Source organism: Sus scrofa, chromosome 7 (genome assembly GCF_000003025.6).
Source record: "Sus scrofa isolate TJ Tabasco breed Duroc chromosome 7, Sscrofa11.1, whole genome shotgun sequence".
Taxonomy (NCBI): domain Eukaryota; kingdom Metazoa; phylum Chordata; class Mammalia; order Artiodactyla; family Suidae; genus Sus; species Sus scrofa.
This window is the reverse complement of record NC_010449.5, coordinates 2,947,999-2,971,315: the sequence shown is the minus strand read 5'-3', so window position 1 is coordinate 2,971,315 and position 23,317 is coordinate 2,947,999. Positions and strand designations below refer to the sequence as shown.

The window sequence follows — 23,317 nt, the reverse complement described above, 5'->3', positions numbered from 1 at the left end:
AATGAGTTCCGAAGTATTCCTTCCTTGGCAATTTTTTTTGGAATAGTTTGGGAAGGATAGGTGTTAACTGTTCTTTAAGTGTTAAGCCATCTGGTCTCGGATTTTGGGGAGGCTTTTTTAAAATTACTGATTCAGTTTCGTTACTGGTGAGCGGTCTGTTTATATTTTCTGTTTCTTCCTGGTTCAGTCGTAAGAGGGCGTGCATTTCTAGGAGTTTGTCCATTTCTTCTGGTAGTCTCTTACCCTTTGTGTATCTATGGTGTTGAAACTTTTTTCACTTCTGATTTTATTGACTTGGACTCTTTTTTTTTTTTTTTCCTCTTGATGAGTATGGCTGAAGGGTTATAAATTTTGTTGATTTTTTTCAAAGTACTCTTAGTTTCATTGCTATTTTCTATTTTCTCCTTCTATTTCATTTATTTCTGCTCTTTCTCTTTCCTTCTGCTCATCTTTTAAAAAATTTTTCCAGTTCCACTAGATGTAAGGTTAGGTTGAGATTTTTCTTGTTTCCTGAGGTAAACCTGTATTGGTATAATCTTCCCTCCTAGAGTTGCTTTTTGCTATGTCCCACAGATTTTTTTTTTCTTTTACATTTTTAAGCCATTTTATTAGTTTGAGAGTATGTATAACATTCAGGACTCTTATAAAGCACCTACTTAATGGAAACATCATGTATGATTTCTCTTACATGAGCATGCTCATTATTGTTCAATAATTAGATTTTTTTTATATTGAAACAGACCTAGAAGAAATTAGCTTTTAAAAAAGATGTGGATATTTTATGTTGTTACACCTGATTTTTGAACCTTATTTGTACTTAAGGGCCTCAACTAAGAAAAGAACCCTGAAGTTTTACCTGTCACTGAGTGGGCATCTACTGTATCGTACTTTATCATCTCATATCCTCGACCTCGTCCTACATGACCACTCATCCACTGTATCGCCCCCTGTCGGGCAGGTGGACGTGAGCCTCCCCATTTACAAATAAGGAAACTCAGACGAAGGGCTCAAGCGACTCCAAGGCCAGATCGTGCCTGAATGTGTCCCACAGATTTTTGGATCGTGGTGATTTTCATCTGTCTCCAGGCATTTTTAAAATTTCTTCTTTGGTTTCTTCAGTGATCCATTGGTTGTTTAGTAACATACTGTTTAGCCATCAAGTTTGTGGTTTTTTTTATGATTTTAATTTTTTTCCATTACTGCTGGTTTACAGTGTTCTGTCACTTTTCTGCTGTACGGCATGGTGACCCAGGCACACATAACACGTATACATCGTTTTTTTCTCACATTATCATGCTTCATCACGTCTCTGTTTCTTTGGAGGTGTTTGTTGTGTCTATGCTTGATTTCTAGTCTCATAGTGTTGCGGTGGGAAAGATTCTTGTTATGACTTTTTCTTAAATTTATCAAGGATTATTTTATGGCCCAGCACGTGACCTCTGCTGGAGAATGTTCCACGTGCACTTGAAAAGAATGCGTATTCGGATGCTTTGTGGTGGACTGTTATTTATTAAGTCTATCCGATCCAATGTGCCTTTTAAGGCCAGCACTGCCTTAGTGATTTTCTGTCTGGGTGATCTGTCCATTGATGTAAGTGGGGTGTTGAAATCCCCCCAGTACCGTGTTACTGTCAGTTTCTCCCTTCATGCCTGTTATTTGCTTTACATGCTTAAGTGCTTATAGGTTGGCTGCACATACGTTTTCAACTGTTATGTCTTCTTGGATTGATCGTTCTGTAATACCCTTCTTTGTCTCTTGTCCCAGGCTTTGTTTTAAAGTCTGTTTTGCCTGCTAAGTGTTGCTACCCTGGCTTCCTTTTGATTTGTTTCTGCGGGGAATAATTTTTTCCATCCTCTCATGTGTCTTCAGATCTCAAGTGAGTCTTCTGTAGGCAGCGTATGTCCGTCTTGTTTTTTGTGTCCATTTTCAGCTCACGGATCCGTTTCTCTATCATTTAGTCCACACTCGGTTCTTTCTGGTGTATTTTTCTTTTTGGTTATTGCATTCTGCGTCTGTTGGGTTGTAACTTCTTGCTCTGGGCATCCATTCTTCTCCCTTTGATGGCCTTTGCCGTCATTACTCGCAACTCTTCCTCAGGCAGCTTGCTCTACTTCATTTAGTCCTTCTGGAGTTTCAACTTGCTCCTTTGTTTGGCAGACGTTCCTCTCTTGCCTCTTTTTGCCTAACTCACTGTGCCAGGTAGGTTGGTTACTTTTCCTGATCTTGGAGAAGTGGCCTTTTGTAGATGTGTGTGTCCCAGGAGTGTGTTCCCATCTCGTCACTAGGGCTGCATGCTGGGGTGCCTCCTGTGTGGGCTGCGTGGGCCTTTGTCGAGGCAGCGATGTGGGTGAGCTGCTATGCTCTGAGGGCCCCTGGTCCCCCGGTCTGGTTGGTTGGTAGGCCCCACCTTGTGGGGAGGATGCTGGCCACTGGTTGTTGGGGCCTGGTCCTGAGGGGGCTGGCTGCAAAACCCCAGGGGTCCTGCTGCAGTGCTGGCTTACTGGTGGGTGGAGTTGAGGTTCAGGAAAGCCTAGGGCTGATGCCTGCCCACTGGTGGGTGAAGCCAGGGCTTGGGGCTATTGCCCACCCACTAGCCGGCAGAGCCGGGTCCCGGGGTCTGGCTGTGGGACCCTGGGCCCCAGAGCTCATGTTGGACTGCTGGTGGGTCGTTTTGGGATAGGGTGGTGGACGGGCCCAGCTCCTCCAGGCGCAGGATAGTTTGCAGACCATCAACTCCGGGTTTTAGACTTTTTCCACTTGAGAGTCGTAAATCCCGAGCGGCCAAGCAACCTCCAACCACCCTCTCTGCCCAGTTCTCCCAGTCACAGAAGCCCAGCCTACAGGACAGGCTGGATGCTCCAGGCACAGAAAAGCCAAACACCCCAGATGCTGGCATCTCAGCCCGGAGATGGTGGTTTAACTGGTTTCCTGGCTGCTGGTGGTTCTGAAGCCCTCCAGGTGGGTCTGACATCCCCCCTGCCCAGCGCTCGGAGCGCCCGAAGCCCGTGTTCATCTCCACTTGATGCTGGCAAGTGCAGCTGCTGAGGGAGGCAGGTGCACAGGGCAGAGCAGTGTGAGCACGGGCTACCCGGGCTCCAGCGCCCCCATCTGTTTCCTCGGGTGTAAAGCTGAACAGGTGTGTGCAGTGGCAGATTCAGGACGTCGTTCCAGTTCTGGGCTTTACTCTGAGGCCTAAAGGCACTCAGAGGTCTGCCTCGCCTGGGTGGAGTCTCTCCCTTCCAGGGGAGGGCTGCCCCCAGCACGTCTGGAGGCCCCCAGGGCGTTCTCGGACAGGAAGGGCCTGGCTGGCGAAAGCTGGTTACGGGAAGGACAGAAAGGCCTCGGGGAACCCAGAGGCCACGGAAGGGGCCGACTGGACCCGGCTTCCTGAGGGCAGCGCCGGACGCGGCGGACAGCCTGTGCGCCTGGCTCTGTCCCCTTGTCCTGCTAGCGGGTAGCTGCTGGTTCTCCTCTAACAGTTTCCTTCTGCCGCGTGACGTTCGTTGGCAGCAGTGTCAAAGCCAAGGAAAGTATGAGCAGGTTGGAGCCCCGAGGGGGCCGGGCCCTGGCCCCGGCCCCTGAGCTCCTGCTCTGTCCAGAGGGCAGCGGGGTGGCCCTAGCTGGCTGCCCCCCCACCCCCGCTTCTGCTTACACTGTGGGGTGGACTTCCCGTACCCTGCTCAACCGTGGTAGGCCCCCGAGTGTATTTCACCAAAAAGAGAGGAAACAGCCCCTGAGAAACCTCAGAAGGGAGGAATTATCAGAGAAACATTTCAAATGTGTTAAGAAATATTAGTTTTATTTAACCAGTTTTCACAGCTGAATATTTATTCTATAAAAACTTTACAGATTGTACAGTTTATATATAGTTCAAACTACGGAACGAAAAAGTAGGTCCCACAGATGCAAAAATACTGCACCAACCAGTCCAAGGTAAAGGCAGATTTACACACTGTACAGCTCTCCACGAGGCCGGGAGGTGGTCGGTTCTAAGTATAAACTTCAAAACTGTACAAAAATAAGGTTTTGATTTTATTTCACTCTTCATACATTCAATATGATTGCAAGCTCAGAAGCCTAGCCCACGCCAGGCGTCTGGAATCAGGAATCAGCCCCCACTCCCGGCAGGAATGGGGACGTGATGGACACGGGGCACTGCTGGACAGTAGCCTGGACTTGGTGTGTTGTGTGGACGTGAAAGTAGAGACCAAGAACCTTAAACGTCGAATAGAAGGTAGTTCTTTCTCTGAAAGAGGAGTTTCTGCATTTAATAGTGTGCCGAGAGAATTTTAACTTATTAAATAAAATATATTCTAAGTGAACCTAAAAATTACATTTTATAAACATAAAAATACTTTTTTTTTTTTTTTTGGTGTAGTACATCAATCGTATCTGCAAATAGAAAACCAAAACTGCATATAAAGTAGAGTTTCTCACCCAGCCACAAGAAGCACTTATGTAGTATTTTACAAAAGGGTCAGAAAAACGAATTAGAAACCCACTAGGATTAACTTACAAATTACGACATCATACTCAGGCTATCCAGTGATTCACTAATACTGCCGAACAAGCTTTCCCTGGGGAGTGGTTTCTTCGTGGTGACTGGGTAAGAAGCGGGCAGACTTTAACAAAGGAAGCGTCCGTCAATTGATGTCTCAGCATGAATCCTAAGTGTGTTTTAGTTCGTCTGGGGTTATGTTCAGCAGTGGGCGTCTCCTCAGAAACACTTCTCCAAGAGAAGCCTGCCTTTGGATTTAGGGTTTTCCAGCTCTGAGGCTTCTGTACCTTCTTGGAGACAAGGGCACGCCTCAGCTCTTTCTGGGTTTTGGTCTGGGGCAGGGGAGGCGAGGCTGGCTAACACCTCTTTAGATGCTGTTTCTAGAAGGAAAAAGTAAGGAAAACAAACATTATTCCAGACTTTTCTGCCACCCAAACCAGGAGGACACGCTTCCCTCATATACAGTACTAGCCAAAGAAAACAAACGTCAGCGCCTCCAGGAGCCGCCCGGAGCCCCCCTGACACTTTGATACTTGGGATCCTTGCTAAGTACAAAATAAGGACGTTTGGCCGAAGGAGCGTTGTAGTTATTTATTGTCAAGTTACAGTACTTAAAACTCCTTGGTCATCAACAGCTGGGCTGTCTCAAGTCCTGCCTCCAAGCGCGAGCTACAGAGCGAGCCTGGTTCAGCCCGGAGGGGGCGCGGGCCCCCTGGAGCCCCGCCGTCCCGTGCGAGCCCCGCGGCGCCGGCGGCCGGCTCAGAACTCGTCGATCTTCCGCTGCAGGTACTTGAGCATGGAGTCCATGCCCTGGGCCGAGCCCCAGATCTTCCGCAGCACCTCGCACTCCCGCTCGTTGGCCTGCTCCAGCTCGGGCTTCATGCTGCAGCGCACCAGCGCCTTGGACTCCTCCAGCACCTGCGCCAGACAACGGGGGCGGGTTAGCGGGCAGGGACCGGGGCCGCGAGCCGGGCTCCCGGCCGCCCCCACGTGTGCAGAGGCAGCGGGGGCACCCGAGGCGCTGCCCCCACGCCTCCCCCCACCAGTCAGGCCCCCGGGGCCAGAAAGTGCATCCCATTCACGGTGCACGCCCCTTGATGTCTAAGGGCTGCGCAAGGGTTTCGAAAGCGACCTGGGCTCTGCACACCCTGGTCCCGCCCCAGCATCGAGACCAGCCTTGGGCCTGCGCCACTGCGGGGGGGCCCCTGCCGCCGGCGTCCGCGCCTGCGACGGCCGCTGAGGGGATTTTCCAGCCGGAATTCAGGGCAGTGGGGAGGGGGACGCACGTCTGGGGTGGCTGAGGCGGGAGCTGCGCGGTCAATGCTAAGAACCTCTGGTCCTGGAACGGGCCTGGGGCAGTCCCGCCAGCACGTCGGTCCCGCACACCCCGGCTCGCCCGCGGGGAGGCGCGTGTGGCCACAGCGGAGGGCTCTGGGGACAGGGAGGAGCGTGGCAAGGGCCGCGGCCCGCAGACGTTCGGGGGCGTTTTGACGGGGCTAGGTGGCACCGCGAGAGGCAGGCGCGGGGGCGACGCACCACCGGGTTGCAGGACGCGAGCTCCTTGATGCGGACCATGACCTCCTGCGTGAAGGTCCCGGGCCAGAACACCTGCGAGACCAGGCCTTTGCCGCAGGCCTCCTGCGCCGTCAGCTTCCGCCCGCTGAGCAGCATCTCATTGGCCTGAAAGGCAGAGGATGCGGGCGTGAGAGGCGGACAAGGGAGACCCGGCCCGGGAACGTGCCAGCACGGGGGGGCGCCGTCAGCCGGGCAGCTGGCAGCGAACCTACGGGCCAGGGACTCTTAAAGCCAAAACGCTTACTTATGGGGCAGAACAAGCCCCTTGACGACGTAACCAAGGAACCCAGGTGAGAACGGGTCCCCTCGCTGGAGCGGCGCAGGGCCTGGCGTGTCCCTCCCTCCGGCTCCCGGGTCGGCCCTCCCCCTGGCGCATCCAACACCCACACCAGGCTCCCGGGCCCGGAGGTGCCAGCGCGGCTGACGCCGCCGGTGATTTTAGCGATTTGCACCACAACTCAGCAGGGGCCACGACGCGCTGCTCAGCCTGCGCAGGGTTCTAATCTAAGGGCGGGAGACTCTGCTGCCGGCGGCCCTTAGCACCTGGCTGTTAAAGTAAGAAACCGCCCAGGACCGGGGACCACGGGGAGGCGTGGGGGTGGGGGGGTGCATCCGTGTCACAGGGAGCCCCTGCTGTAGGGCGACAATGAAGCCCATGCTCGGCAATGACAGACACAAAGGACCTGCCCCTTTAGTCCACGTGCTTGAGGCCACGAGGTGTGAAGCTTGGTGGGGCTGCCTCGCAGCCCGGCCCCTCCCTGCCACAGGCGCCAGGACTCCTGCCGCACGCCACAGGCCACCTCAGCCCCCACTTCTGCAGACCCCAACCCGTGACACTGCCTCTGGCCCCATTTCAGGGACAACACGGTACGGGGAACTTCTATTAAGCACAAGCTACAACCCCAACACAAACTCTTGCCAAGGGCAGGTGAAAGAGCTAGGCCAATAAAACCCCGCGATTCTGTGGGAAAAGCACCCTGAAACTCGGCAACTCTGTTCCCTGCAAGCATGCTTTTCGGTTATTAGGTCAAGGACCTTTCGACTGCAAACTCTACTTTTTGGGGTACGAACTGGGTTTTTCTCCCGGTGGCTCTCGATGCAAATGACACAGAGACGGAGCCCCTTCTCGGGAGTGAGGCAAAGCAGCGTCGCCACACAGCCCGTGAACCAAACCCGAAGCCCCCCCGTGACCTCGTGGATTAGAACGTGAGTTCATGAGCACGAGCTGAAACCCCCCTGCACCTGACGCAAACTCCCCCGAGGGCGACCGGCAGCGGGCACGTCCGCAGAGCAGCAGCCGAGCCAGCCGTCCGCGGGCAGCGCTCGGGGTGGTGTGAGAGGAGGCGGTACTCACAGACGCGCCCCCCATGATCTTGGGGAACATGACGGTGGAACAGCCGTCTGGACTCTGTCCGAAGGTTGTGTAGGGTGTTTGAAACCAGGCCTTTTCGTTGGCCCAGACCACGTCGCACAGAGGCAGTATGGACGCTCCGAGTCCAATGGCCGGGCCGTTTACAGCTACAATAATGGGCTTCTTGAACTGAATGAAAGTGTTCACGAAGTTTCTAAAATGGAAAACAAACGGGGGATTACTCAACACACTGCAGAGTTGAGCCACAGAAGAACCCACTTGTGTGGCACTCAGTAGAGCCGGATGTAAAACCGGAGGGGGCATAACCGTGAGCCAAGCCTCGCCGAGGCCTCCCCAGACCCTGAGGCCGGGGGACCGTCGCTCAGGACCCGAGGCCTGGGTTTGGCACTGCAGAAGGACCAAGACGGCTTCCTCTGACACGTGCAAACCACGGCCTTCCGTCGGCCAATCTAGAAGCTGTGCCAGAGGAAACCTGCATGGGGTTCCTGGGACCGCTGGTGCTGGGCAGTGACAGGGGCCTGGGGTCAGGAGCCCTGGGGCCTGGGTCTGGACTTGGTCTGTGACCTCGGCCAGCTCACTCATTACGTGGTAACACGCTTACTTCTCGAGTCTACAGAGAACCAGAGGCAGTGGCTCGGGGCGCACATGCAGGAAGCTCCCAGGCTGGCTCAAGGTCTGCGATCCCACCAGGGCATCGCCTGCCTGGACACGCGTGCCCAGCACTTGCTGCTGTGCACCACGCTCTGGGCGAGAGCCGGGCAGGTCTCCCAGGACCGCGGGGGCGGCACGGGCACAGGGGTCGGGGCTTCTCACCCTGCCTGCCCAACGCGGCCCTGGGAGCCGACTCAGCACCTCAGCGCGGGGCTGCAGAGCTGGGCTGCTCCCCACCATGGGGCCCGCTGGTGCTGGACCACACGGGGGCCGTGCACCCTCCTCCCCCGCTGGAATCCAGTGCTACGTCCAGAGGCTGCCCCTCGTGAAGATTTAACAGGAAGAGAAGGACAAATGCCCCAGATAAATACAGGGTCCTTTAAGGCATTCAGTTCTGGATCAGAGGTACAGATTCCAAATTCTAAACCTGAGCCCAGTTTCAGAACCAGAAAAAAACCCTTCTGGGCGCGCCCCAGAGTTCAGCAGTCTAAAAGCTGAGCAAGCTGTGCAGGTCGCCTCTGAAAACCACAGCTCAGCATCTTCGATAGCTTCCCCGCCTCCCAGATACTGACGCGAGGGGTCATGTATGTTTTGGACGGCAGGACGGGCAGGTCTGGAGGGGTGTGTGTGTGTGTGTGTGTACACAGGGGAGAGGGAGTTCCAGAGTTGGTGTGTGTGTGTGTGTGTGTGTGTGCACAGGGGAGAGGGAGCTCCAGAGTCGGGTGGCCTGCAAAGCCTCCCCACTCTGGGGACTGTTCCCTGCAGCCCTGCAGTCTGCACCACCCCAGCCCGCCCCAGGGTCCTCGAAGGTGGGATCCAGAATTAACTCCTTCCAATGAAAGAGCCAGTGGTAGAGACGTAAGCCTCTGAAGGAGAGGCTGAGGCGCCAGCAGGAAGGCCTTGAGCTCGGCCTGTGCCATCTACACGAGGCTTCTCCGCTTCTGCCACCTTTTGAGGATCCGGGGTCAGTGACGAGGAAGGGAAGGCACCTTCTACGCTCAGGGAAGGTCGCCGCTGAACTGTCTCCATGGTTTAAAGCAGACGCCCTCCCCCGGTACCTCCACTTTCACCTGCTCTTGCCAAGGGGGCAAACAGAAACTGTCCCCCGGCTGCCATCTGGAAACCAGGGATGGAATCAGGGCACAGTAACGTGAAAGAGGCCATCGAAACAGTGTGACAACAAAAGGGTTTTGTGGCAAAAATGGTAAAAAACTTACTTCACGGAGCAGGCAGGGGTCCTTCTCATGTTGTGTGTTTGTGTAAATGAAATAAGCACTCTGCTTCTACACCAGGCAGTGACAACCAAAGCCTGCATTTCAACAGGCTGGAGAAGATGGAACGGAATCGTCTCCCTCCAAGAAGACGACTTTGTTGTCATTTTTGCTTGGAAGGGAAACAGTCCACGGCCCGGGCTGTTTCTGGGCGGCTAGGAATTACCCAGCTCCCGCCTCTGAGCTCCGCAGCCCCACCTCCCCCTGAGGATGCAACCGAGCCGTGCATGGTCCACAGCTAGAAACTCCTCTTGTGTTTAAAAACAAAAACGCACCCCTCGCCTTTCCTAGCTGGTGGAAACCTCCCTGAGCCTTGAAGGCTCGGCCCTGGCTCAGGGGAGGGAGGTGGCGCTGCCTTCGGGCTGGGACCCTTCAGGCTCTAAGGAGCAGAGAGTCCACCTGCTGCCTCTGGGGGCATCAAGCAAGCGTTTTCTCAGACTGAGACTGTAGGACCGTTCACAGTGCCTAAAGCAACAGTGTCCTTGGAATTTGCTGTGAACTGCGTGAAAGGCTGTGTTGGGGAGGAAAAGATTCTATGTGCCATAAAATTAGTTTAAAAAGACTTATAATTAAATAAAGTCAGAATTCTCTCCACTCGTTTGAAGAACATTTACCACCCTAGAGACCTCACCAAAAGGTGAGAGAGTCACCTAAGACCAGCAGTTGGGGGCTGCTGGGGGTGGGGAGGCAGCAAGTTTAAGAGCAGCGGGCCAATTCCTGGCCCCTTCTCAGCCAAGCCGTCCCTTCCTGGAAGGGCTGGAGTGGAGGGGGGCGGGCGCGGGCTCCAGGGCCCCCTCCCCACGTCACTGCTCCTGCTTCTCCACACACAGGGCGGCAGCTGCTGCTCCCCCCCACCCCCACCCCCAGGCTTCAAAAGCCGGGTGCTGCAAACCGATTCCTAATGATTTTGTTTTTACCGCTCATGTGCGGACTGATTCTATTACAGAGAACCTGCAACCTGGTTACCAACAATCCCGGCCATGGGGTTGGCCGCACAGACACTGAAGAATCTGTGTTCGAACCCGAGCTTCCCATCTCCCACCTTCCCTTTGGAAACTCACTGCGATGACATGCTTTGCCCAAGTTTTAAGGAATTCTAGACACTGCAGAAATAAAAAATACACACAGTAATCGCTGAACGTCTGTCAAGCAAGCTAACACGCGTAAACGTGAATTTCAATGCAAAAGAGCCGTTGTAAAGGCTAAGTCAGTTTGGTGAGACTGACTTTGGGGGATCTCGCGGGAGCGCCCCGAGAAAAATTCACACTGATAAACGAGGTCCTGCTGGACTGCACCGGGACCGGATCCGGTCTCCTGGGACACCCCGCGATGGAAAATATAAAGAAATTGTGCGTGTGTGTATACATGGCTGAATCACTTTGCTGTACAGCAGAAATTGGCACGTAAATCAACTATACTTTAATTAAAAAAAAATTCACGTGGAGTTCCCGTCGTGGTGCAGTGGTTAACAAATCCGACTAGGAACCATGAGGTTGCAGGTTCGGTCCCTGCCCTTGCTCAGTGGGTTAATGATCTGGCGTTGCCGTGAGCTGTGGTGTAGGTTGCGGATGCGGCTCGGATCCCGCGTTGCTGTGGCTCTGGTGTAGGCTGGTGGCTACAGCTCCGATTCAACCCCTAGCCTGGGAACCTCCATATGCTGCGGGAGCGGCCCAAGAAATAGCAACAACAACAACAACAACAACAAAAGACAAAAGACAAAAAAAAAAAAAAAAAAATTCACATCAACAAAAACATAGTCATTTAAAGAAGAACCAAGTAGATTTTCCTACAGCAGAACCTGGCTTTTCCTAGAATACCAAATCTTTTTTTTTTTGGCCTTTTAGGGCCGTACCCACAGCATATGGAGGTTCCCAGGCTAGGGGTGGAATCGGAGCTGTAGCCACTGGCCTACACCACAGCTACCCCAGATCTGAGCCCCGTCTGTGACCTACACCACAGCTCACGGCAACACCGGATCCTTAACCCACTGAGAGAGGCCAGGGATCGAACCCACAACCTCATGGTTACTAGTTAGATTCGTTTCTGCTGAGCCACAATGAGAACTCCCCAATTCAGCTTTTTGTGGGGAGTAAGGCCTTTGGAATTTCAGAAAGTGGGTGGGTGAAGAAACTAAACGTTTAAAGTCACCTTGTTAGTTCAACCAATGAATCTCTCTTGATCTGTCTTTCCTTTGCTCTTCCTAATCCCAAGACAAGCCTTCACCACTGCCCAGGGCAGCTGCACCCCAGGGGAGCGGGTGAACCAGGCTCCAGGCAGTGGGGAGCCGAGCACGGGGGCTGAGCCAGAACTGAGGCTGACAGACCGTTTCCTGCTCCGCAGAGCTCAGACCCCACTGTCACGGGGCCTTGAGAGTGATCGTAGGGGAAACACACCTAGTCGCCACCGTCACCGACGCATAAGCGGCTGTATTTAACAAATGGAAATTAAAGTCCTCCAGGGCGTCCCCGGAAGGACGGGATGGACTGAAAATCAGGAACATCTACCGTCTGTGCTGAGTGATGACGATGCGTCCAGGAATTACGTGCGTCCATCAGGCAGTTTCATTCGAGGTCCCGTAACGAGATGGTCCCACCTAGTCTACGCTGTGAGCCTGAAGGTACTTATGCAGGAGGCCAGAAATCCTACTTCGTAGCATCAGATTATAGAATTTCCAACTATTTTTGAAAAACACAAAAAACCCGCCACATGTTACCTAAAAAATGGTCATGTTTGCCTGCTGTGCAGCACAGGGAACTCTACGCAATAGTCCGTCCTAACCAACACGGAAAACGAATCTGGAAAAGAATGCACACGCATCTAATTGAATCACTTCGCTGTTCATCTGGAACAAAACACTGTAAATCAACTTCACGTCAATAAAAGATTCATAAAAATTAAACAAAGGACGGAGAGAGGATTAGGATGGCGGAATAGAAAGACTGAAGCTCAACTTCTCTCCTAAAAACAACTAAAGGCTGAGCAATCTCCACCCAAAAGGACCAGAAACCTTAAAAAATTAGACACCCTACTCCCGAAGAAAAAGAGGAGGCCACATCAAGAGTTAGGAGGGGTGATTTCGTGATATAAACAACCCCATACCTCCCGGGTGGGAAGCTCCACAGACTGAAAACTTCAGAGACTCACCTACGGGAGTGAGAGCTCTGAGCCTCACATCAAACTCTCACGTGCGGGGATCTGGCACTGGGAGAAAGAGCCCCTGGAGCGTCTGGCATTGAAGGCCAGCAGGGCTTGTGCACAGGAGCTCCAGAGGACTGGGGGAATCGGAGACCCCATTCTTAAAAGGCACACACAGACTTTCACGTGCGCTGGGTCCCAGGGCAGAGCCAGGTCTCCATAGGAATCTGGGTCAAACCTGACTGCAGTTCTTGGAGGACATCCTGGGAAAACAGGGGTGAACGTGGCTTGTGGTGGGGGAAGGACATTGAAAGCAAAGCTCTCGGGAATATTCAGCAGCTGCCTTTCTCTGGAGGGGCCATTTTGGGAAAATCTGGCCCCACCCATCAGTCAGCCTGAGAAGCCCCAGGGCAAACAACAACCCAGGTGGGATCACAGCCCCACCCCTCAGGAAACAGGCTCCCTAAAGACCCCTCGGGCACACAGCCACCTCTAATCCCATCCAGAGACTAAGCCCCACCCTCCAGAGGGATTAGAATCAGCTCCACCTACCAGTGGGCAGGCATCAGCCCCTCCCATCAGGAAGCCTACAGCAAGCCCCCCATACTGACTTCAGCCACAAGGGGGGCAGACAGCAGAAGGAAGAGAGGCTAAAACTCTATTATCTATAAAAAGGTCACCACACCAAAAACCTATAAAAATGGAAAGACTATAACTCAGATGAGGGAGAAAGGAAAAACCCCAGAAAATCAGCTAAGCGATGAGCAGATTCTCAGCTTCCAGGAAAAAGATTAGATTGTTGATGCTAAAGATGATGCAAGACATGGGAAATAAACTGGAGGCAAAGATGGATAACTTACAGGAAACACTGAGCAAAGAGATACAAGATATAAAACTTAAACAAGAAGAGATGCAAAATACAATAACAAAAAAAATTCACTAGAAGCAGTTAACAGCAGAATACGGGAGACAGAAGAACAAATAAGCGAGGTGGAGGACAGATGAGTGGAAACTACGGATGCAGAACAGAAAAGAGAAAAAAGATTGAAAACAAATGAAGAGAGTCTCAGAGAACTCTGGGACAACGTGAAACGCACCAACATCCATATTATAGGGGTGCCAGAAGGAGAAGAGAGAGAATGAGACAGAAAAAATATTCCAAGAGATAATAGCCAAAAACTTCCCTAACATGGGAAAGGAACCACTCACTCAAATCCAGGAAGCACAACAAGTACCATAGAAAATAAACCCAAGGAGGAACACCCCAAGACACATATTAATCAAACTGACCAAAATTAAAGACAAAGAGAAAATCTTGAAAGCAGCTATGGAAAAGAAACAAGTAACATACAAGGGAACCCCAATAAGGTTATTGGCAGATTTTTCAACAGAAACTCTGCAGGCCAGAAGGGAGTGGCATGATATACTCAACGTGATGAAAGGAAAAAACCTCCAGCCAAGATTACTCTACCCAGCAAGGCTCTCGTTCAGATTTGAAGGAGAAATAAAAACCTTCTCAGATAAGCAAAAGTTGAGAGAATTCAGCAACACGAAACCAGCCTTACAACAAATACTAAAGGAACTTCTATAGACAGAAAAGAAAAGACAGCAACAGGAAACAAAAATTCCACAAATGACAAGGCTCACCAGTAAAGGTATATATACAGTAAAGATACGAAATCATCCATGCACAATTATACCACCAAAATCAGAAATCATGAGAAGAGGTGGGTACAAATGCGGGACACTGGAGATGAACTTGCAGTTAAGAGAACAACAACTTAAAACAATCTCATACACATATAGACTCTTACATCAAAACTTCAGAATAACTGCAAACCAAAAATCTACAATTGATACACAAACAAGGAATCTCTGGAGAAGAAATATATCTCATAGTAAATAAGTGCATAATCCACCATGAGGGAGTCATTTGACATCATTCTTGGAATGCTGAAGTCTTCTTAGATCTGATTCTGATTTCCTCTCCATCAAAGAACTTATGATGATTATAATTAAATAATGCCACTGTACAATGAAATAATACAGTTCTACAACTGTATTATTAATAACCATTTCTCTCCATGGTACAATGTAAGGTCTATAATGTCTTGTTTATCACACCACCTAGAATGGTGTAATGCCTATACTGAAGAATCGATAAGATGTAACAAATTGTGAGGATATATTTATATAGTTACACTGTTTTTTTAACCAATTTATGCATTTTATATTTTACTTATTTTCAGAGGGTGTATTATTTTTGCTATTCTTACCAGTTAAGTTATTCTTTTTATTATGCTATATAAAATATTAAAAAAAAAGAACTCCTATTAAAAAGGAAAAAGATCGACAACCAGTTGAAAAACAGAAAGTAACTGACTAGGAATTCCACAGAAATAAAAAGGACAAGCCCTCGACACATGAAAAAAAAAAATTTTTAAAAAAGGTCACGTTTATCAGATAGTGCCCTATATGCATGCATGTGTATATGGTATTAGAAAACATTAATTTTGAAAATTATTGAAAATGTTATATAAAAGGCCAAGGCAATACCCTACAGCCCCCAGGCATGGAGTTTCAGGGCTCCCTCTGGCGGGACTGTGCCCATCAGAACCACCCGGGGAGACGTGTTGGGCAGAGATGCCCTGTCCACTCCAGACCAATGCAGAAAAGGCTTCTGCCACCCCCATGTGTGCCTCTTGAGTGGTTAACGGGACCGGAGTGCCCAGGACCCCCAAATCAGTGCTTAGAGTCTCAGCCACTTGGGGCCCAATAATTAACAAAAGCAGCTTAACCTCCATTCTCCAGATAACTGGGGATTTCAGAGAAGATCCAACCAACTTTACTGCCACTTTGACAAGTCCACATCTTTTTTTTTTTTTGTCTTTTCTGGGCTGTACCTGTGACATATGGAGGTTCCCAGGCTAGGGGTCTAATCGGAGCTACAGCTGCCAGCCTACACCACAGCCACAGCAAGGCCAGATCCGATCCATGTCTGTGACCTACACCATAGCTCAGGGCAACGCCGGATCCTCAACCCACTGAATGAGGCTAGGGATCGAACCTGCAACCTCATGGTTCCTAGTTGGATTTGTTTCCACTGCGCCACGATGGGAATTCCTGCAGCTTTTTTTTAATTAAAAGGAATTTTTTGGAGTTCCCATCGTGACTCAGTGGTTAGTGAACCTGACTAGCATCCATGAGGACGTGGGTTCCATCCCTGGCCTCGCTCAGTGGGTTAAGGATCTGGTGATGCCATGACCTCTGGTGTAGGTCGGATCCAGCGTTGCTCTGGGTGTGGTGTAGGCCGGCAGCTACAGCTCTGACTGGACCCCTAGCCCAGGATTCTCCATATGCCGCAAGTGCAGGCCTAAAAAGATGAAAAAAAAAAATTTTTTTAGGGCCACACCCACAGCCTATGGAAGTTCCCAGGCTAGGGATTGAATCCGACCTGCAGCTGCCAGCCTACACCACAGAAACGCGGGATCTGAGCTGCATCTGTGACCTACCCTGAAGCTTGTGGCAATGCCAGATCCTCAACCCACTGAGTGAGGCCAGGGATGGAACCCACGTCCTCATGGAGAACAGTTAGACTCTTAACCTGCTGAGCCACAGTGGGAACTCCGCAGGCTGCATCTCTTTATAACGTTTTCATCTGTGAATGACAAATACCTAACAAAAGGTTCTTTGGGGTCCCTCTGGGGTGTGACACTTTAGGAAGGGGGGCAGGACAGTACAATGGTCTTTCTGGCTGGTGACTGGGTTTCATTCACCTCAAATAAAATTAATCTCTGAAAAACAAGACACTTTATATTACACTTACAGGGAGTTCCCATTGTGGCTCGGTGGGTGAAAAACCCAACTAGCATCCATGCGGATGTGGGTTTGATCCCTGGTCTTGATCAGTGGGTTAAGGATCTGGTGTTGCTGTGAGCGGCAGTGTAAGCCGTAGAGGCAGCTCAGATCCCACGTTGCTGTGGCTGTGGTGTAGGCCAGCAGTGGCAGCTCTGATTCAGCCCCTAGCCTTGAAACTTCCATATATCGCAGCTATGACCCTAAAAAACAAAGCAAAAATAAAAAACAAAAAACAACCCCCCCAAAAAAAACAAACAAAAAAATACACACACACACACACACACAATGATTAGCATGAGTTACATACACAAGATGAACCTGCATATGCTTATTGCAGAATTACATGGTTCAAGAGAAAAGCTTCTCGCACTGCTATAACACAGAAGTGGAAAATCTGAAAACAGAGGAACTAGAAACATCTTAAAGGCACATCGCTAAATGGGAACAGCTGCGAAACAACACACGGTATCACTCCACTCACTGGACAGAACCAACACCACATCTGTGCTGTTTGTCTGTGTACATGAACGGTGTGTGCGTGAGCACACATGTGTGCACGGAATACACGTCCGAAAATGTTTTTAAAAGGGTTGGAGGACACCTACAAGTGAACCCTGGATTCCTCGCGGCGGGAGGGGGATTCAGAGAAAGAACTTCTACTTGTACCCACATCCCCTCGTTCTACCTGTAGCTGAACTCAGGGTGAACTTAAACAGTCCTCTCACCTGACGCTGCGGACCTAGCTTGTAATAAGGCCTGACCGGTTTACTTTTACTGTTGTTATTTTTCTGGCCTCACCTGTGGCACGTGAAAGGGATCCAACCTGTGCCACGGCAGTGACCCAAGCTGCTGCAGGGATAATTCCAGAGCCTTAACCTGCTGGGCCCCCAGGGAACTCCAATTTAATTTTGAGTCAAGCAAATGGCAAGCTATTAGGTGAAAGAGAGTGCACCTTTGTTCCAGGGCCAGAACAGAACGCACAGATGCTGGAAACTCTGGCCACGTGCCACTGTGCCCTCTGACCACCGGGACCTTCCCTGAGGCTGGGACGGGCCAGCCCTGTGATCGGGCCTCGGCTCCAGGCCAGGGGCCCCCAGAAGAACGGGAGACTGGGTACCTTCGCTCCCAGCCTCTCAGCGGAGGGAGGGTCCACGGGCCCGAGCAAGCTGGCCCGGCAGGGGAGGGTCGCGGCGGGCCGGGGTGCATACCTGATGGCCTCGGCCATCTTCGTGCTCTCTCTCTTCCTGTCGTCGGTCAGCCGCCGGATGAAGTAGATGAAGTCAAGGCCGCAGCAGAAGACGCTGCCCACAGCGCTGAGCAGCACCAGCTTGCTGTCGTCGGCCGCCGCCGTGCTCAGGGCACTCTGCACCTCCTTCATCACCTGGAAGGCAGGGGGGTCGCGGGGCTGCGGGGAAGCCTGCGGGCCCCCCCCCACCGGGCACCTGGAGCCTCGGAGAGCACCTTGGGGCCCTGCCTCCATCGACCACCACTTACAGGGACCCGCTAGGTCCGTGTGCTGTGAAGCCAGGGGCTGGGGCTCTCGGGGGCTGCGTGTCATCACGAAACTCGTTAGGACAGACGTGTCCGTCTAACTAACCTGAACAGCCTAGACCTGGCGGCTCTGGGAGGCGAGTCACGGATTACAGTCCCTTGGCATTTCTACAGTTTGGACAGCAGATGGCACAGGCATCCAGTTCTAAGAAACTGCTAGTTCAGCTCTGTTTTGTTTGTCTGACACCAGCCTCCCAACTGGGGACTGAAAGCCCAGCGTGGGGCATCGTGTGGCGAGTAGGAGCCCGTCAGCGTGGAGTGGTGTTTGACTGAGGGACAAGCCTTTAAAATGGCCTCTATGGAGTTCCCCACGTGGCTTGGTGGTAATGAACCCGACTAGTATCCACGAGGCTGCAGGTTTGAAACCTGGCCTGGCCTTGCTCAGTGGGTTAAGGATCCGGCGTTGCCGTGGCTGTGGGGGCAGGCTGGCAGCTGCAGCTCTGATTTGACCCCCCCACCTGGGAACCTCCATTTGCTGCGGATGAGCCATAAAAAGCTCACACACACACACACAGTCTCTGTTGAAGTACTTAGAAACAGGCAGTCAAAGTGCCCTGCAGTGTAACAACTTACTGAGGACCAGCCCTGAACCGGTTTGTCCTGGAACCCTGGCCAGACACACTGGCTGTCTGCGGTTTGGTTTTCTCGTCTGGAAAAAGGTCGACCTGGGTGCTCACAAGTGGGAGAGAGACCGGAACTTAACAGGCTACAGGCCTGACACGGTGCAGGTCCAAACGCTTCCGACCCGAGGGACGTCCCAGAACCAGGTTTTGAAGCTCTGCAAGCACCGGTCTCTCTCGGTCTCGGGGGCTGCCTTTACCAGCACGATGGGAACGGAACCACCTCGGCCGGAAGTTCCCGTCCAAGGAATGCTGGGGACTGACTGGGAAGGGCGGTGAGGTTTTCTAAGGGGCTGGGCTGGGGCGTGTGACTCCTGTCTGAACAGCTCCTGGGGACGCCGACGAGAGTGACGGGACGGCTGGTGCACACAGCTCACGCGTGATGTCAGAGAGCCCCCTGCCCCGATGGACGGCTGCCGACCTGGAGGCGGGAGCACAGGGGGCCCGGCCGCCCTTGTGCAGGCAGCTGTACACCTGCTGCGCTCCCCTGGCTCCAGCCCCAGGGACCCGGCCGGCGGGGCAGCCCCGAGGCCCCTGCTCACCTCCGGGTTGAGTGAGTTGTTCTCCGACGACTTGGTGGACAGCAGGATGTGGGTGAAGCCGTCCTGCTTCCGGACGACGATGTCTCGGTACCTGTAGGCGCTCTCCGTCTGCCTCACGCTGAAGCGCAGCCGCTTGTCGAAAGGCTGGTCTCGTCTGTCGTCAATGAACTTCCTCTTCCCGGCTGTCACGCCTGTGACCGACGGCTGTAGGCTGGTTGGCCCATTGGCCGTCAGCACGTCCATGAACGGAGAGGTACCTGCCAAGGCGACAGCCACAGCGTCCTGAGGTCCTGCCACCAACTTGCCCCCCAGTGCCGCCTGTGAATTAGGTAAAACGCTCATGACAGACCCAGGATCAACTGTACTGACTTAAGAATGCTAAAAACGAGAACCTTCTGAGAGTCTACTTTTTTACCGGCTGCACTTGTGGCATTCGAAACTTCCCGGGCCAGGGACTGAGCCCGTGCCACAGCAGCGACAATGCTGGATCTTCCACCGGCTGAGTTACCCGGGAACGCCAGTAAATGCCTTTAAATGTAGACTCCAGCATCCCCTGGTGGCGCAGGGGGTTAAGGACCCAGCGTTGTCACTGTTGTGGCGCGAGTTCAGTCCCTGGCCCAGGCAGTTATACACGTCATAGATGCAGCCAAAAGTCAAAAAACCAACAGGCCAAACCCTCCAGGTCAAGGCATTTGTTTTCCTTCAAAGTCTGACAAGGAACTTGCCCTTTTCCTTCTCTTTGCTAATAAAATAATGATGAAAAGGCATGTAATGAAAAGAAGCTGCCACATTTGAGAGTTTTAAAGAATGGAATTCAAAGAGAAGGGGTCTCGTGAAAAGCACATGTTCCACATAGGACAGGCTGAAAGAAAAGAAGGAAATTGATCAATAAACATCTTAATATTAGAGCCGAGGCTATCTGCCATTTGGCCAAAATTTCTTCTGAATGAAGAGCCGCTTTTCAGACACATGATGGGCGGGCACCCCCACCCCGCCCGAGGCCACTCCAGACACTCGGGGTCTTTCTCTGGACGCCTCGACCTCTGTCCGGCGGTCCTCCTTCCGCATCTGCAAACAGCGCCCTCGCCCGCCACCGAGGATGCCCCGCTAGCGCCCCCGCTGGGTCAGCTCCACAGCGCCAGCCTGGCTGCTGGGCTTCCATCAGCCTCAAGGGCACAGCCTCCTGAACCTAGCGTCTCGCGCAACCACCAGGTCAAGGGTTTTGCTGAACACTTTCCCCGCGTTACCAAGAAACGCCAGGGTACGAGGTCAGGTGTTGCGGCAACTCACTGCCCTCCTGCGCACGTCGGAATATCATCCAACGGGAACGAAGCGCAGAGGCTGCGAGGGGAGCTGAGGGCCGGAAATGAAAGCGCCGGACCCCGCTCTCCTCAGAGGCAAGGCGGGGGTCCTCGGAGGGAGAGCCAGGGAACTGAGTCAGAGACGGTTCCTGCGGAGCCAGAGAGGAGCCCGCACTGGGCAGACGACGCGCGAGGGAGGCCGCATCAGCGCCGCAGAAACACGCTGGCTCCTGCGCGGCGGGCGCAACGACCCTGGGGCTTTGCTGGGTCTTTTTAGGGCCACGCGCCCGGGGTGTTTCTAAGGGAAAGGGCGTCCTTACCCGCGAGACGGGGCGCCGCCGCCTCTTTCCGAGGGGTCTGGCAAGGACCCCTCTTCCTTTCAACCTCCAGCCTCTCCGCCACCAGACCCCGCACTGCGTTCCCGGCTCGGCTACACCCTCCGCGCGGCGCTTCCCAGCGCTGCCCTCTGTTGGCGCGCCCGTCACAGCCTCGCCTGGGCTGTCCCTTGGGTGCCCTCGTTCCCCTGTCCTGAGCAGGACTCAACATGGACGGGTGGCTTCTCAGGTGCAGAGAGGAATGGACCACAGGCGATTATGAAGCCCTGAGCCCGGGCATCCGCAGGGACGCCCGACGGGGAGACGTGGTTTCGTCCACTGCTCCCCTGTCCGGGGCAGAGCGGCGGGGGAGCCGGTGCTAAAGGCGACCGCGGACACCAGAGGCAGGCGCCGTGGGAGGAGTGACGGCCGCCTGGCAGCGGGGACCTGTCGCCAGTGGCCTGTGCCACAGGGGTGAGGGGAACGGAGGCGGCGAGGGGAGATTAGAGCTGATATTAAACGTGGGCGACTTGTCCCACCCGCGCGGAAGCCAGACTACAGGATTCAGACAAAAACTCCTACGCAAAAAACATGAATCTACAAACCAAGAACGTGTTAAAATGTGGTTTTAAGGAGCCCAGAAGTAGCAACTGCGGGTGGTGGCTGGGGACGGCAATCCCTCAGCCTCAAAGGAAATCCCAACAGAACAGCCCACCCAGGGGCCACCAGAGAGGCCACGGCCTGGGGAGGGGGTGGGGGGGCATGTGATGCGCTGGAGGCTCTGGTGCCCTCCAGAGGGCGGGTGCCCTGGGTGCAGGTGCCGGGTGCCAGCGGGAGAGCTCTGCGGAGGGGGCAGTTATCCCAGGGCCTGCATCAAAGCCGCGCGGTGACCTGCTTCAGATCAGCCCTGGCAGCCCTGACCTGCTCCTGCTTCTCCGTAAGGTCACAGCCTCCTCAACCCTCCAAGTTTTCCTGGGGACTTCCCTCCACAAAAGCAGGACTTCTAGGCCTTGGGTGCACCTGGCCTTGATGTGGGAGCTTCGGAAAAAGCAGAAAAAGCAGCTTGTCTGAGACGGCCAAGCCCATGGAGCTCTCCGTGGTTCTGCAAATCCCAACCTGGATTCCTGCTGGCTCGTGCCGACTAGGGCAGCTGAATTCAGCCTCATCTCCCTGTTCAAACACTACTCTCTGGTGCTGGCAGGGTCCCTGATGATTACAGATGCTGTGATCTTGCCAGTGGCTCAGCCGCCCCCACCCCCCACCCCTAAGAGCCTCTGTTCTCCACCTCCAGGGCCTTGTGACAACTGCCTGTGCCCCACACAGACCGGGAAGTGCTCACCGCAGGACCAACCTTGGACTTGCGGGCGCCAGCACTGGGCCATGGCGCTCTTGACGCCCTTCCACGGTCCAGGTCTGTGTCCCCAGGGCCTCTGTGCTCGCTCTTCCCTCAGCCTAGACGGTCCTGTCCGGGTCCTGGAGCTTCAAATAGCTGCTTTCTGCCCATCTGGATGGCAGCTCCAATGCCACCTCCTCAGACGGCCTTCTTGGGCGACCATGTCCGAGGGCCCCTCCTGTCCCTATCGGTGTGGCCCACTCTGTCCTCTCGGTAGTGCTCCTCGGCCCTGTTCTTTCTCGACTGCTTTTTACTTACACACTGTCACGCTCTGCCACCGAGCACCAGAGCGCGGGGTCCCTGCTGGTCTTGTTCACTGACGGCTGAACATATGAGGGGAGGGGTCCCCTTCAGTCCAGCTCCACCCACTCGGAGGAAGGGGCCGGTGGCCCATCCCGCCTGGGGACACCTGGGGACAGGAACGCTGCACTTCAGAGCAGAAGCCACTGCTAAGGACTTAACTAATAATAAGAAACGGTTAAACAGTCACCGACACGCATCAAGCAGATGACGAGAAAGATTTCAAACGTACAGGTAAATGCAGGGCAGCAGCTGCCAATCGCATTACACATGCCAGGCTCTTAACACAGACCATCTCACTTAAATCCACGCAGGGCCCCAAAACTGGGCCCTGTCTACAGAGCTGATGCTCAAGCTGGGTCTTTCTTGGTGACAAAGATGTGGGTGGGTCTTTTACGCTGATCCCAGGAACCCAGGGGACAAAACGCTTCCAACACCCACACCCTCCACATCCAAACTGCAGGCCCTGCCCGGTAAGTGCCACATTTAACGCAGTGTCTGTTTTCCTTAACCATGCAACATGGGGCTGCCATTTTTACTAGCGTCCTATCTTATTTTAAAACCTGCCGTCGACAAAGTCTTCGTGCCTGGCGCCCTACCCTATGTCCCCCTAGGCCCTGTGCTTTTCAGTGTGTGATTCTGCCTGGTCTGGGGATTTTCAGGAATGCCTGTGTTGTGTTACTGCAGAACTGGCTCTAACTTTTTTTCCCACTGCTCAGGATCAAAGCCATTCTTTGTGCCTGATTCAGGAAAGAACGCATCCCAGCCATGTTTCAGGCCTGGCCCCAGAAGTAAAACCATCTTCCTAACGGCCTGTGTCACGAGGCCACACATAAACCAGCGGTCACTGCCCCACAGGGAATCAGGATGGACGCGTGACAGCTGCACGTGGGCAGCTTGGTTTCTCAGCAGCCAAATCCCCAGGCCTGGTCCTCA

At 53.2% G+C, this 23,317-nt stretch overlaps 1 protein-coding gene across 3 annotated transcripts in view; it reads right to left on the bottom strand.

The window, feature by feature from the left end:
- Positions 3,779-23,317, bottom strand: part of CDYL (chromodomain Y like) — a 121,635-nt gene continuing 102,096 nt past the window's right edge. For all 3 annotated transcript variants that reach the window (XM_021100128.1, XM_021100129.1, XM_021100130.1), the window contains exons 3-7: positions 19,074-19,330; positions 17,569-17,741; positions 7,428-7,638; positions 6,035-6,178; positions 3,779-5,416 (exon numbers count right to left, since the gene is read on the bottom strand). In XM_021100128.1, coding sequence (XP_020955787.1) covers positions 5,258-5,416; positions 6,035-6,178; positions 7,428-7,638; positions 17,569-17,741; positions 19,074-19,330 — 944 coding nt within the window. In that variant the 3' untranslated portion in view covers positions 3,779-5,257. The remainder of the gene's footprint in view (positions 5,417-6,034; positions 6,179-7,427; positions 7,639-17,568; positions 17,742-19,073; positions 19,331-23,317) is intronic.